A 15,072-nucleotide genomic window follows, 5' to 3' on the forward strand; every position below is an offset into this window, starting at 1 on the left:
CTTTGCAGAACGGAAGCCGACGGAAACCATGGCATCTCTCTCTTGACACCCTCATGACTCTCTTTTCTCTAATCTCTCTCGGTCTCTCCCACATCACTGCAGATCTCATCATCGATTTGGTTTGATTTTTTCTCAAAAAGTCGACCGAAATGTCGCCAATGTCGCCAATGTCGCCTTGTCGCCTTGTCGCCTATGTCACCTGTGTTGGCACCGACACGGCCGACACCCAGCGACATTTCAGTCAATGGGGTGATATTATCCAAATAAGAGGGGTGTAAGTGCTATTTGTCAAGCTAAAAGGGGTGGTAAGTGATATTTATCCTATTAAAAACGAAGGCTAAGGGTGTTACTAATAAAACTCTTGAGTTAAATAACCCAAGAAAGAGTTAAATTTAATGGAAAAAGTTAAAGAGACCCATGATGGGGCCGAAAATTTCTCACAAAAGAAAAAAAGTGTTCTTTATAAGGAAGCCTTTCTCCAGTCGAGTCTCTCTCTCACATGCCAACTTCAAATCATCCGTCAATGATAACGCCGGCCGTTACTTGGCAAGTCGCTGTTACCGTGACTACCCACGCCTGTGGGCCCACAGAGAAGGATTTCCTTAACTTCTTGCCATATAAATGGATGGATGCTGGTGATCTATTCTACTGGCATACTGCAGCAAGGAGGTCTCCAACTCCACCAATGGCGACTGAGAAGCTTCAACTTCCATGGATTCATCTCGTGTATTTCCTCCTCAAACTCGTTGTCATAAGCTCGATGGACACTGCTTCTGAAATCTCTTACCACGATTACTGCAATTCCATAGTCCCTGAATCCACCGTAAGTGGAAGAGATCCAGAAATGTTTCAGGGAAGTTTTCTCCACCTGCGGAAAGGATACTATATCGGTGGGGATAGATTTCTTGGTCGAGAATCCGAATCATTACAAGAAATCCCTAAATTTATGTTCTTTTCCGCCAAAAAAGTCTACCAAACTGATGCTCCTGGCGTTTTTATGGTCGAGGGGAACCTAGACTTCCAAGGCTCAAAAACATACTCTGAATCAGTTAATTTGACTTATGTTCGATCTCTTAATGGCCGGTTACGGCATCGGACACCTCGGGTCCCCGTTCCGAAAGGCGGAGCGAATTTCAAGTTACAGGGGTTTTGGTCTGCATCGGCTGGGAAGCTGTGTATGGTTGGATCTGGTATGAGTTACTCCGAAAAGGAAGGTAAGTTTCTTAAGCTTTCGGCCGTTTTTAAGCTTAATTATCCCCAAAAGTCGACCATTCTTACTTCCTTGGTTGATGGAACTTTGGAGAGCTTGGATAAAGTCGACAGTTCAAACTACTTTGAACCGATTTCAATACTGGCCTATTCTCAAAGCAAGTACGAGTACTCTTTGATTGATAATGAAATCGACAACGGGTGGTCGAGTCCCAGTGGTGTTCAGCAAGATTTATCTCTTGGTTTACAGTCAAGAGTAGATATATGTTCGGTTCTAAGTAGGCGTACTCCATTTAAATTGGAGTACAAGCGTGACTGCGACTCAGCATCTACTAATTGTCATCTTTTGGATAACAGTAATGGATTTTTGCCTGGCACCATGTTCTTCGATGGATTCTGGTGTTCAAACAACCAAAAGATGCGGATGTCCTTGGTATTTACCAACTACAGCTATTATGGCTTTCGTCACCCTTTTAATCCCAAAACGTCACTGGTTGGTGAGGGAGTGTGGGATGGAAAGAAGAATCAGCTTTGTATTATTGCTTGCCGAATCTTGAATTTTACGGATTCTTTGGCTGGTGCTTCTGTCGGAAATTGCTCAATTAGGATGAATTTGAGGTTCCCGGCAGTATTGTCAATCAGAAACAGGAGTACTGTTGTGGGACAAATTTGGAGTAATGCAACTGCAAATGCTTCTGGTTATTTTGATGCACTTAGCTTCCATGTAGAGGATCCATCACCAGTAGTTCCAGGTCTCAAGTATGAGTATACCATGATGGATGGAATAAGAAAGCTGTGTAATAACAAAGCTGCTAAAAGCAACAGAGAGATATATCCTGACGGGTATTCATATGACATGGTATTCCACATGTCTGTCAAAAATGATCTTGGGCAAGTTGCATGGGGGTCTGCAACTCCACAAACTATTGGTGATCAATTTCATGAGCACTCTGGCCGCTCCTTCGTTCTCAAGTCTGATCCTTTAGGTGATGCAGCTGAGGTGAGTACTCACAACCACAGCAGTCCCCTGAATATCAGCTATCAGATGACCTTCACTGTTCCTCAAGATTTCAAAATTGGTAGCATTCTTCTTAATGCACGTACAAGCATACAAATTTCAGCTGAAGGGGTCTATAGTGGTAAAACTGGAACCTTATGCATGGTAGGTTGTCTGTCTTGGGACTCAAAGCAAAGCATATCTGCCATAAATGATTCCATGGACTGCAAGATTGTCATTAATGTCCAGTTCCATCCTCTGGATGTCAAGATTGGAACTCATGTCAAGGGAACTATCAAAAGCACCCGGGAGAAGTCTGACCCTTTTTACTTCAAATCTTTAGAGGTTTCCTCAAATGTTCTCTATCATAAACAAGCGGAAGAGTCTCTTTGGAGGATGGATCTGGAGATCACCATGGTTTTGATCTCAAACACGCTTGCCTGTGTCTTTATTGGATTTCAGATTTTCTATGTGAAAAAGCATACGGATATGGTTCCATTCATTTCACTTGTGATGCTTGTCATACTTACTTTAGGACACATGATCCCTTTACTGCTGAACTTTGAAGCATTATTCATGGAAGGCCATAACAGGCGGAACATTTTGCTGGGGACTGGTGGATGGCTTGAGGTTAATGAGGTTATTGTAAGAGCAGTTACAATGATTGCTTTTCTATTGCAGTTTCGTCTTCTCCAACAGGTTTGGTCAACAAGATGGAGTGATGGATGTCATAAGGGCTTGTGGACTGCTGAGATTAAAGCCCTATATGTAACTTTGCCATTGTATCTACTTGGTGGGTTGATTGCTCTGTTTGTGCACTGGAAGAACAACTACAATGAGGGCCCAATGATTCGCGAGTTTTCTGTGAATAGTTATGAGCAACATTACCTTTGGGGAGACATGAGAGCTTATGCTGGTTTGGTCCTGGATGGTTTTCTGCTCCCTCAGATCCTGTTCAACTTATTCTTGAACTCCAAAGAGAAGGCTCTTGCCCCATCATTTTATGTTGGAACTAGTGTTGTCCGCTCATTACCACATGCATATGATCTTTATAGGTCCCACTATTATGGCCGTTACTTGGATGTCTCATACATCTATGCTAGTCATGGTGTGGATTTTTACTCCACAGCTTGGAATGTTATAATCCCTTGTGGAGGTATGTTGTTTGCCATCATCATCTGCATACAACAGCGGTTTGGTGGTCATTGCATCCTTCCCTTGAAACTTAGAGAATCTGTTTCTTATGAAAAGATTCCTGTAGTTAGTGGCTAGTGATTGCAAGTGTAACCTTTTTAACTCTGTACGTCCAGTTTTATCATCTCCTGACTCTATGGTCTGTACAAAAGCAAGTGTGAGTTTCTAATCACTGGAATTTTCTTCTTCAGGGTTTCTCTGTATGTTATGATGTTCAATAGTAAATATAGTTTCTATGATTACCAGCTAGTCAGTGCAGGAGTAACTTGCTCAACTCTGTAGTTCCATTTTTATTGCTCCAACTCCATGGTCTATATAAAAGCAGGTGTGAGTTCTGGACACTGGAATTTTCTTCTGCAGGGTTTCAATATACTGTAATGATGTTTAAAGGTAAATATAGTTTTTGTGATTACCAAGTGCATTCTAATTCCCTCAGCTTTTTGTTCGTAGTGTTATTAAGGAACCTGTTTAATTGATCAGACTGGCTTCTTTCAAGTAATTTTAGTAAAAGAAAAGACAGTGACTTTTCCTAATCAAATTCGACTCTTGGCCTCAAACCGTGGTACCATTTCCTTGACCCCGATGACAATTACATTAGATTGCCAGTTGTTCCTATGAGTATGAATAATGTTGTAGTCTCTAGTATTTATACGCTCATCTTTTTTATTGTAGTCATCATGCTGTGAAATCTTAGGCTGCCTATGTGTGGCTGATGGTTACAGACCGAGGGTGTGTACTTTGTGCAAGAATGCCACAATATAATTGCCACCCTCCCCCCCCCCCCCAAAAAAAAAAAAAAAAAAAAAAGAAAAGAAAAGGGGGCTGCCATTGGAACTGGCAAGTCTTACCAGGTGATGGCCTTCTCTGAACTGCTTCAAGGTTTTTAATTTTTATCTTAACATTATCAAAATATGAGGATTTCTGGTTTTGATTCACTTTTCTAGAATCCACATGTACTGGAGCAAAGTAAGCATGTTTGTGGACACAGAAATAGGACCTGTCTGATTTGCTTCAACTGCTGATGAGCTATGTAGGAGTGTAGTAGCCATGGTGGCATTCCCTGCAACATCAAGCACAACACTTTCAAAATGTGAATTAGGTATTTCGGTTACTGAGATCTTTTTTCTTATTGTAGTCTGACTGAGTACAGCCATACGGGCTAAATCACGATTCAACTGTTCATTTTGAAATTTGTAAAAATCCCCCCCCCCCCCAGTTTTCAGTGGTGTCCTCGGCAGGTTTTCCGTTAAAAGGCTTTGTGATAAGAAATATTCCTTGTAAATGTCTCCCTTATCTGTTGACACTTTTGCTTGGTCCTTCAGTGTTTATGACTGAATCATAGTTGTCCTTGCATCTAGACTCCCAAATTATCATTGCTCAGTGCTTTTTCTCTTTCCTTTTTCCCTATACTTACTCAAGAGAAATATGGGTGTTTTTTGGGATATCACCAAATGGGACAAAAATGAATTGTGCTGATAGACTTGCAGATTTGATGGAGAGAAAGCAGTCTGACGGTGGTGTAGTGGCAACAGCAAAGATCCAGCTCCACTCCTGCTGATTGACATAGGACTTGTGATTGATGACTTGTAAACCATATCATTTCTTGGAGCGGTAACAAAAACAGCTTTGTCATGTGGAACGCCAAGAGTTCACTGCTTGTCTCATTCCTGCTATTTCAAGCACAACGATTTCTCTGGCTTCATTAGGACTCGAACACTTGTGTAAGCTCTCCAGAATAAAATCTTAACCTGTGTAAGTATCGGTTTTTTGCATTATTAATGGCTTGGCTGGCTTTTGAATTTATTTTCCTTACTGCGGCGGTTAAGTTGCTTTACTTTGTTAGCCTTCTCCATTTCCAATGCATAATAGAACTGACCTTTTTATGTTAGAGCTATAGAAACTTCAATATCAATTTGAGAATCTTCTGTCCTTGTGAAGTCAATAGGTTGGTTAGTATCTCCTCTTCAAGAAGTGTAGGTATATAATCAGCTTTCTCCCAGGGTTACTGATGATTGTTTCCTTACCTCACAACTGACCATATTCCTATTGCTTATTTATCTTTCATCCTCTGCTTGGTTTAACAGTATGTGTTGGCCAGTGATTTCGCAGGTCCTAGTTCAAAAGATTTTGAGTCTACGATTGGTCTTCCTCAGTTCTCCCTAGATAATGTTGAGCCAGATCAACCTCCGGTTTTGATTATGCTTTGTGCCTTCAAGCCCAGTTTAATGCGATGGACCTCCCTCCAGTTGTTGACGCATCCATTCCTTGGTAGACTCTTCCAAAAGTCAAAAACTAGAGCTGGTACAAGCAGTTCAGCAGTCTAGAGCCAATCAAGTTCTTGCTGTGAAGTAGAACTGGCTGAGATAGATGAACCGGGGGATGATATCCTGAAGAAGTACAAGATTTTTAAACAATTTGATGTTGTTGAAAATCATTCAGACCACTTTTATGTTAATGGAGATTCTTCACAAGCTAAGGTGAGTTGGTCTCTAAACAACACCCTCCTCCCCCCTGAGGGGCCATAAAAAGGAGAAGAGAAAAGAAATTTTCTTTGACAGCCATCAAAAACTTGGACAAAGACGATTGATGATTGGAAGATCATGGAAACAGGCTTACTGGGTGAGTTGTTATGTAGTAACATACTAATAATCCAGTGGTATTTTTCAGATGAATATGACAGAATCTGTTCAGTCATATATTTATTTCACCCAATCAGAGTCTTCCAGTTTGGGTGTAAGTACTTGAGTTTTTGACCTTACCTACTTTGCTGATTTAAGGAGGGTCTGAAACTTCCTAGTGATTGTGGTAAGAACGCTGTAACTTACGATAGTGAGAATATGATACCCTTTAAGCATAACAGTTTGGACATAATCTTGATAATTATCTAGCTCTACCACATCTGGCTGTTATTTTTAGAACAGCTAGTTCTTGCTTCTTTTAAGATTCCTTAACATTCAATTTTTGTGGCTTTTATAATCTCACTTCTTTGCTTTCTCACACATTCTACAGATACTAAATTTGTGAGTCTCTCCAGCGTAATATTTGGAGATATAGAAGCAGCAGTCTGGGAGGAAGGTTACAGGATATGGAACGGAGATGGCTCAGGATGATGACTTTAAACCAAGGAGTGCAAAAACCAACTTTTGCAGGACATCTTGTTTAGTGAATGGGATTGCCTATGGATTTCTATGTACCTGAGATTACAGATGAAGTGGATTTCCATGAGTTTTCCTGGTAAGACCCTATTTGACAACCACAGCAGTGGTTCCAAATCTGAGATCAGGTGCAATTTCCGGTGATCAGCTAAAGCTTCAATTGTCAGCAGCCCATCACTCAGGAAAGAGAGATCAGCTGTTGTTCAGATATTAATTACTCAATACATTGAACCTAATAAAATGAATGCTATAATTCTTGAAATATTGACCTAATAAAATTCCTTCAAAACACTCCAATTTATTTTGCTGAAGTAGTGGGGGCACATTATTCATTATTCATTACTCACTACTCAGGTACTCTCTTTTTTTGGCCAAAAGATTCCCGTCATTTGCTGAGCAGTCTGATGAAGATGAAGATGATGATATGGAGTTCATCGAAGATTTTGATTCTTCTGATAGGCACAGCTGGGGAAGCGATATTGAGTTTGCTGACGATGAGGACGACGAGGACAAAATCCAACTGAAGAAGAAGAAATAAGACATTCAGATGATGATGATGATGATAAAAGAGTAGAATGAATCGAAGTTCTGTAATCTAATTCTTCTCGTTCTCTTCTTCTCAATTTTCACAAGAAAAACATAGGAAACGGAGAATCCTATGTATTATTATTAGTCTGTTCTTCCATACCATATTACCTGTAAAAGGGTCGAGTTCTGGAAAGTAAAGTGGTGAATCGTTTTCTATGGATTAAGTCGTCTGTATTTGTACATTGGTGGAATTTTCTTCTTTCTTCTTCAATTAGTGTTGTGGGTGGTGAATTTCCGAGTTTAAATCCACTGAAACTGTCCTGTATCATTTGCAATATCAAATCCACCGTCTGCGAGAAAAATGTTCTGAAATCACAGATACAACAATATAGGTTCGGGATTGCTCGTGGTACTTGTCGTTCATAAGCAAAGATAATTAATATCAATCATAGTAAGTTGAAATCGAAGTGCTAAAGATGGTTTTCTCTGTTGTTGTTGACTATTGAACTTTTGGGAATTTGGATATCAAATGGGTTTGGGTTTTACTTTCACCAAAGGATGCAACTTCTTATTAGGATCAAGGTGCTACAAGTTCTGGTTCTTAAAGATCAGGGATCCTATTTTGCTTCTGTTAAAGGTTTAGGGGTCAGGTTGAAGATTAAAATTGTCGAAGTTAGAAGAGGAGCTGAAAATGTGAATGTCATTCATCGATGCATCTGAAAAAAGTTGTTTATAAGACTCATTGCAGAGTGAAAAAAAAAAAATTATCACTTATCTGTGATTGTGGCTGCTGGGATTCGAGCCCAGGTCTCCACGGCCACAACGTGGAATTCTCACTACTAAACTACAGCCACTTAATTGGTTATGAGAATGACAATTTTTTTATTGTCGGTCAATAACTTTCTCAAGGAGAATTTCACCTAAACATCCAAATCTGATCAACAAAAGAGATAAATTGCACCTCTAAGCCACTTCAAGCTCCTTGGTAGTGATATTCATCAAGACAAAGCAAAAGATATTTGGTTTAAGTATGTATCATATCAATTTGAAGATCTAGCCCTAAGGGGTGGTAAAACCAACACATCTCTAAGTAGAAGGTCAAAAGTTCGAATCATTTGGGAATTAAGTGTGAAACCATGCATTATATTTAAGTTATATGTGTAACATTTACACCCCAAAGGATGTAGCTAAGGTGTGCATAAATTGGCCTAGAATTTTGTGAATCCATCTCGGCTCATAAACATGCCTAGAGCTTCTCTTTTGGCTTGAAGTTCTTCAAAATCAAAGAATGTGGTCTACAAAGAAGTTCTCATTCAAAGGTAATACAAACACTTCAATTTGCATACAGATTACAAATATAGTTAAATATTACTCATGCAATTTATCGAAATATTCTTTACAAGATAATAAACCAATCAACATTAGGTGATTGAAAAGAATAAACATAATACTAGAAAAAATGTAACTATCTTAACTACATCGATTTCACTATCTTCAAATAAACATGTATCTTTCATCATTTACATACATACTCACTTATATCAAAATTTCATTGCAGAAAATGGAGGACACATAACGTGAACCCTGTGAATGAACAAAGAAAATATACAATATTTTGTAAATATATTTTATAATTTGTCTAATTGGTAAAATACAATCAAATCTTTTTTTTTTTTTTTTTTTCTCTAATTAGTTTTTACTTTATAGGTAAGAGAGCATTCCCCCCCCCCCCCCCCCCCCCCCCCAAATATTTGATGACCATGGATATGGTTGGGCAAGACCAAAATCCATTGCTATATGTTAAATAACCTTCCTTCCATAGTTGTTGTTATGAATTTGCAGAGCTTTTATAATCTTGTGAAAATTTTTGACCTCCTAGAACATTCCTTATCCTTATGTAGGCACTAAACATTTTTTAAACCCGTCTAAGATGTGGGAAGTTTGATGAATCACCCAAGTAAGATTCTATACTTAACATTACTCATTCAACATTCACCCTTAAAATGTTGGATATATATCATCATTCCCTCCTATGATAGAGAATTTGACATTTTAGATTACCAGATGATTCTCTAATGGAGATTAAGAAAATTTACCCATTAGATGTGGTATTTCATAGCCCTAAAGATGTTCCTAAAGCATAATATGCCAAGTGATTTTATACTTCCAATGCTTAATATTTCAAATGAAAAAGTTTGGTTGTTTTGGTTGATTTTAACCCTTCATTAACTACCATCGCATTCTTACAATCAGTCAATTATATAATAGAATGCACTCTACTGCATGGTTAAATACCATGATCATTCATTCATAGGTGAAGCAATTGTATACTATACTTGTGATTTTAATGTTATTTGCTTCTACCCACCCACCACCCTTTGGAAAGACAAAAAAGGTCATAGCATTAAATCTAAGTGTATGCTTTGCTCCTGATGGTCCAACATAGGTTTAATGAACAATTTATTGTATGTGTGATTTATTTTTTTGGCCTTCTTATACCACTGTCATTAGGTCCACTTGAAAGCCGTGCAACAAAAGACTATCGATTTTATTGACAAGATAATTGAATATTCAACTGCCAATGCTCCCATACAAAAGGAACCCTCTACAACTGAGAATTTGACCATTCCTCTCTAAATTTTATTTATATTTTTGCTCAATTACAATCTCTAAATGGTTTGTTAAATAAATTTCGGGTAGATGAAGGTGGGAACGCTACTACCTTCCTTGTATCACCACTCTCATCGGCCATCACCGGTGAAATTGTATACATGGACAATGGTTTAAATACAATAAGAATAGGGATTGATAGTCCAATATTTGATAATTTGGGACAAAAAACACATATGAAATCATTTTAACAACCATAAGGAAAAGATTTTTACCCTTTTCTTTTTTGAAATAAAAGGTTTTTACCCATTCACCTCTCATATGTTTGAGAAGTAAATCATAGTGATACTATCTTAATGCTCAATTTTATCCAAAAACTATTCACATGAGGAAATATCGTCTTTTGGTTTCAAAGGATGAAATGGACATCACATCCAACCTCAACAACCTCTTATCCTCATTAAAAAAGTGAGCAGACAATAGTAATTTATAAAGTATAAAGTTTAATTGATAATTAAATTATAATACAAAGAGACAACAATAATCATCCTAAATCATCTTCGCTGTATAACTTTCGTAACAGCATGAAACCCATTTGCTTTGATGCAAAAGTAAATGTTTTTTAATGTTCGTTGCCAAAAAATTAAACGTACAAGCTCACCTGTTGCTTTTGTTGACCAATTATTTTTTAAATTATCTTAATTTCATTTACTTTGAAACCAACGAAACCAACCTTGAACTAAAGCATGTGAACAAAACCAAATGCTTAGGGCCTGTTTGATTACATGAATCCAAAGATTTCAAATATCTAGATACATGAATCTGAGAATTATACCCGTTTGGTTGTAAAAATCTTAAAATTCATGAAATCTAGAGATTCACCTTTTTACACTAAAAACGTGAATCTGTAGATTTATGGGTAAGGGATGAAATCCAAATATTTTAAAAAAGCTTTACATTTGCACATTCACAAAAATCACGTCGATCAAATAGTTTTTTAGGATGAATCCACAGATTTCATTCCACAACCAAACATCTAATTTTATAAATTATAATTCCATAGATTTCAAATCTTAATCTCTAGATATTTGAAATATCCAAATATTTGAAATCTCCAAACAGACCCTAAATTGATCCAATAACTCAATGAACTACATTGTGTATAAAAAATGAAAGGTTTTCGTATAATAATCTAATTAAACATTTTAATTATTTAATAAATCCTCACTAGCCAATATTAAAATAAATCAAAAAACAATAACCAATACAACCATATTAAAATAATAGGTAAATAGTACAAAAAGGTCAAAAAATCATAAATAATTCATATAACAACTTATAATAAAATTAATGACATAATAACAGAAATATCACCAAAAATTAAATATTATATGATAATCATTAACTTACCAAAAGGTACAACAATTTGCCATATAGAGTAAAATAACATTTTCTACCTAAAAAATGACTATAAACATTTCTAAATTTTAGGTATAAAAACTCCCATTCCCTTTGTTTAAATTTTCTTTGCAATCAAACTAAAGCCTAACGCCAGAAACCCAAATTACTAGATTTAACTCATTCTTTTTAAAAATATATTTTTCTCTTTTGTTGGGGAGTGATAAAATTTGATTAACCACATACTTCATTTTCAGAATAACAACCAAATTCCACGTGTCACACACATATTGAATTATGCCAATTTATCAGCACCTATTATTTTTAGAAGAAAATAATATTTAACTCTTAATCCCATTAGAAGTGAGGAGGCAATAGTAATTTCATAAAAGACAAGGTTTAATTAGTAATTAAGCTATAACACAAAACGACAAGAATAATCATCCCAAATCATCATTATTATAGCTTAGCTATATAACTTTGCTGACAACATGAAACCAATTACTTCGATGCAAGAAGAATAACTCAGATGTTCATTGTCGAAAAACAACCAAACAAGCTCATCTATCCAATTACTTTAGTGCAAAAAGTAAATCTCAGATGTTCATTCCTAGAAAAACAACCACACAAGCACACCTATTGCTTTTCTTCACCAATTAATTCTTGAATTCTCTTAATATTAGTCACTTTGAAACCAACAAAACCAATCTTGAGCAAAAGCATGAGAATAAAACAAACGCTTAAGTTGAACGAATAATTCCAATGAACTGCATTGCATTGCATAATCAAAGATTAAAAGTTTTTCGTGTTATAACCTAATTAAACCTTTTAATAATAATAATAATAAAAATTCTCACTAGCCGATATAAAAATAAAACAAGAAACAATGAAATCCCAATACAACACAACCTATGTAGTAAAACATGAAGAGAGAAAAAATAGCACAAAAGATCAAAAAATCAACACACAACACACAAAAAAAATCATAGAACAGTATATAATAAAAGTTTTGGCATAACAACACAAATGTCACCAAAAATTAAACTATTAACTCACCAAAAGGTCCAACCAGCTTCTAGAATCGTCATAAGAATCCATTTTTTTATTAGAATTGAAGGTAAAAAGAATCATTAAATCAACATATTTACTAAGGGTTTGTTTGATTTAAGAGAAAGTAAAGGCAAGGGAAGTAAAATTCTCTTCCCAAAAAAAAAAACCCATTATAATCATAACCCAATGTGATTTAATAATAATATATTTTACTCGTTCAAAGAAAATTAAATATAAGGTAAAGTAAAATTTTACCATAATATATAACCCGATTATAAGATTTCCTTTTCCTTTCCCTTAGATTTTTATTGCAATCAAACTAAGCCTAACGTGAGAAATCCAAATTATCAGATTTAATTCAGAAGATGTGTTCTTTCTCTTTGTCCAGAAAAATATTTTCTCTTATGCATGGGGAGGATAAAATTTGATTAACCACTTGTTTAATTTTGAGAATAAAAACTAAATTCCACGTGTCACACACATTCTGAATTAATTAAATTTGTCACCGCCTATTAAAGGAAAATATTTGACTCAGATATTGGAATGTCGGAATTGAAGTTTCCATGGATACCCACAGGCCACAACAATGGAGAATCAAATCAGATCTCAGAAGCAGAAGAAGGACCCAATTTTTTAATGAAGTTAAACAATCAACTCAAGAGTCCGTGAAGCTAGGCTGAGGAGAAATAAACCAAATAAACAGAATCATGATCTCTCTCTTTTACAGATTAGAGAAACCCTTACTCTGCAGTTGCAGAGAAGCAAGATCAATGTTAGATAGAACGAGACGAAAACAGCTTCTTCTTTTTTGATTCGTGGAATTTGATTTGAGATCTCTACATAATTTTAAACTAGCAGCAAAAAAGGGTTGTTTTTTGGTCGATTAATTTACATGAAGAAGCGACCAAATACCCAAATGAAGATAAGGGATGAACAACAGACACTAAAAGCTAATACAAGAAAACCTAGAGAAAATTTTTGATTTTCTAACCTAGTCAGTCATCTTCGCCGGCCCTTCTGACAAGAGCAAAATACCCAAGAACCGCACAAACGGCAGCAACGATGTTGCCTTCTCGGACCACAATCTTGATGGCAAACCCTATAATATCAGCCGTAATCTTCCTGCCCTCCATCACCAGAGATTTCCGAGGCTTCCCGCAGAAGGTGAGCAGCACGAGAACGGTGATCCATGTCACCAGGGTAGCAGGGACCGCCACGGCAAGCGCTGCAACCATGGAGAGCAGCCCAAAAACGGCACCACAGAGCACCGACGCATAAAGGGCCGGCCACCCAGAAGAAGAGGAAGAAGAAGAAGAAGAAGAAACAGTGGAATAGTACCATGAGAGTGTAGATCGAAGGAGATTCCATGAAGAGGAGAAAAGAAGACCATAAACCAACACAAACAAACAAACCCATGTCCTCCTCTTGCTCATCAGCCTCAGCAACAAGGAGGGCATCATAGATCTTTCCTCTTCTCCGTCTGCCATTCAAGGCTGCAAATTGAAGAGAACAGCAAAACACCAAATCAATCAATCCAGAAAGATGTTTGCTTTTTCCGGCTAATTCTCCTGTGCCTCTCTCTCTCTCTCTCTCTCTCTCTCTCTCTCTCTCTCAGAGCCTCAGCTTGGCTTGGGAAATGAGAGGATTTGGATTCTTGACCCTTCTGCTACCTCAGAGGAGAGTTACTATTGAAGTTCTCTTTTTCTCGTTTTACCCAGATAAGACCTTTTCTTTTTTCAGAATGACGCTTGAGTCATTCTTTTCTTATTTTTCACCTCTATATAGTATTAGTCTTCAAGAATGGTAGATTCTCAGTCCTCATGCGCTGGAGACACAGAGAAGAGAAGAGGCTCTACTCTATACCTCTATCATCATCAGAAAAATAATTTAAATTTAAACTAAAGTAAAAGCAGAAAAGGAGAAAGCTAGATGCTAGAGCCTAGACCTAGAGACCCTAGAGCATGGAGAACACAGAACTAGAAGAAAGAAAAGACACATATGATCTGTTCACAGGTTACCATTTGTTTGGACCACTCAAGGAGCTTCAGGATCTCTTCACTTCTCAAGTTTTCACAGTTGGGTACTGTAAACTGTGAATAGTACAGTCAACACTAACCTCTGATGTTATCCTCAATGGTCTACTTGATACATTTCACTGAGGTTTTGTGCCACTCCTGATCGATACCCAATTTCATATATACAGAGTTAGATGTCCTGAGATGAAATCCCTCTGCTTCTAATATATAGCCAGTTTCAGGTTGGCAGAAGTGGGGACCTTCTGCGTTCTATGTGATTCTGCCACAGCAAGATTTTTTCATGATTTGAAGTATGGCATTTTATGGCAGCACACACACACAACTTCTCTCTCTCTGTCAGCCAAAATTGGGTTTTAATTTGATCTGGGCTTTTATTGCTTGAAGGGTCTTGGTCCAATTCCTCTAACCTCAAAAGCAGAATCATGATACTACCCTCAAGGGTGAAGGGCCTCAAGTCCTGTCTCCAGGTCCAGGGTGAAGTTCATCTTGTCAATGTTCGAAATTAAACCTTTCTTAGAAGTATGGTGAAGGGAGCATGGGACAAATAGATAAATATAAGACGACCTTCGAAAGCAATTGATTCCAATTCGCATCTTTCTTGGTAGGTGACCGAGGGACCACAAATAGATTCTTCAAAGTTCTAATTCAATAGCTGGGAAGGAGACCCCTAACCTTCCATGGTTCAATAACTAATAGAATACAGGATTCCATTCTTTTAGATGATAAGACTGGACGAATTCTAAGCATCCATACCGGACCAGGGACATTGGCAGCTCAAACAGTTTTTTTTAGTGGCCTGTATTCAAGATCAAGAAATAAAGTATCTTAGTTGTCCAAGGGAGAAAGTTATGTCTTTTGACTACTTGAACCACTGGAATTCATACCATTTCACCGG

The 15,072-nt window shown here is 37.1% G+C and overlaps 2 protein-coding genes and 1 non-coding gene across 3 annotated transcripts; 1 reads left to right on the top strand and 2 right to left on the bottom strand.

Moving 5' to 3' along the window:
- Window positions 1-523: 523 nt before the first annotated feature.
- LOC149004762 (uncharacterized) lies at window positions 524-3,478 on the top strand. The gene has a single exon (XM_089135714.1). The coding sequence runs from the start codon at window positions 524-526 to the stop codon at window positions 3,476-3,478; it is 2,955 nt and encodes a 984-aa protein (XP_088991840.1).
- Window positions 3,479-7,865: 4,387 nt separating this feature from the next.
- TRNAH-GUG (transfer RNA histidin (anticodon GUG)) lies at window positions 7,866-7,937 on the bottom strand. The gene has a single exon. It is a non-coding gene; the product is annotated as a tRNA-His (tRNA).
- A 4,452-nt stretch (window positions 7,938-12,389) lies between these two features.
- LOC149004764 (uncharacterized) lies at window positions 12,390-14,059 on the bottom strand. The gene has a single exon (XM_089169184.1). It carries the CDS (start codon window positions 13,626-13,628, stop codon window positions 13,137-13,139), a length of 492 nt encoding a protein of 163 aa, XP_089025310.1. The 5' UTR covers window positions 13,629-14,059; the 3' UTR covers window positions 12,390-13,136.
- Window positions 14,060-15,072: the final 1,013 nt, after the last annotated feature.

Source organism: Hakea prostrata, chromosome 9 (assembly GCF_041222555.1).
Source record: "Hakea prostrata isolate BN-2017 chromosome 9, UWA_Hpros_2, whole genome shotgun sequence".
NCBI lineage: Eukaryota > Viridiplantae > Streptophyta > Magnoliopsida > Proteales > Proteaceae > Hakea > Hakea prostrata.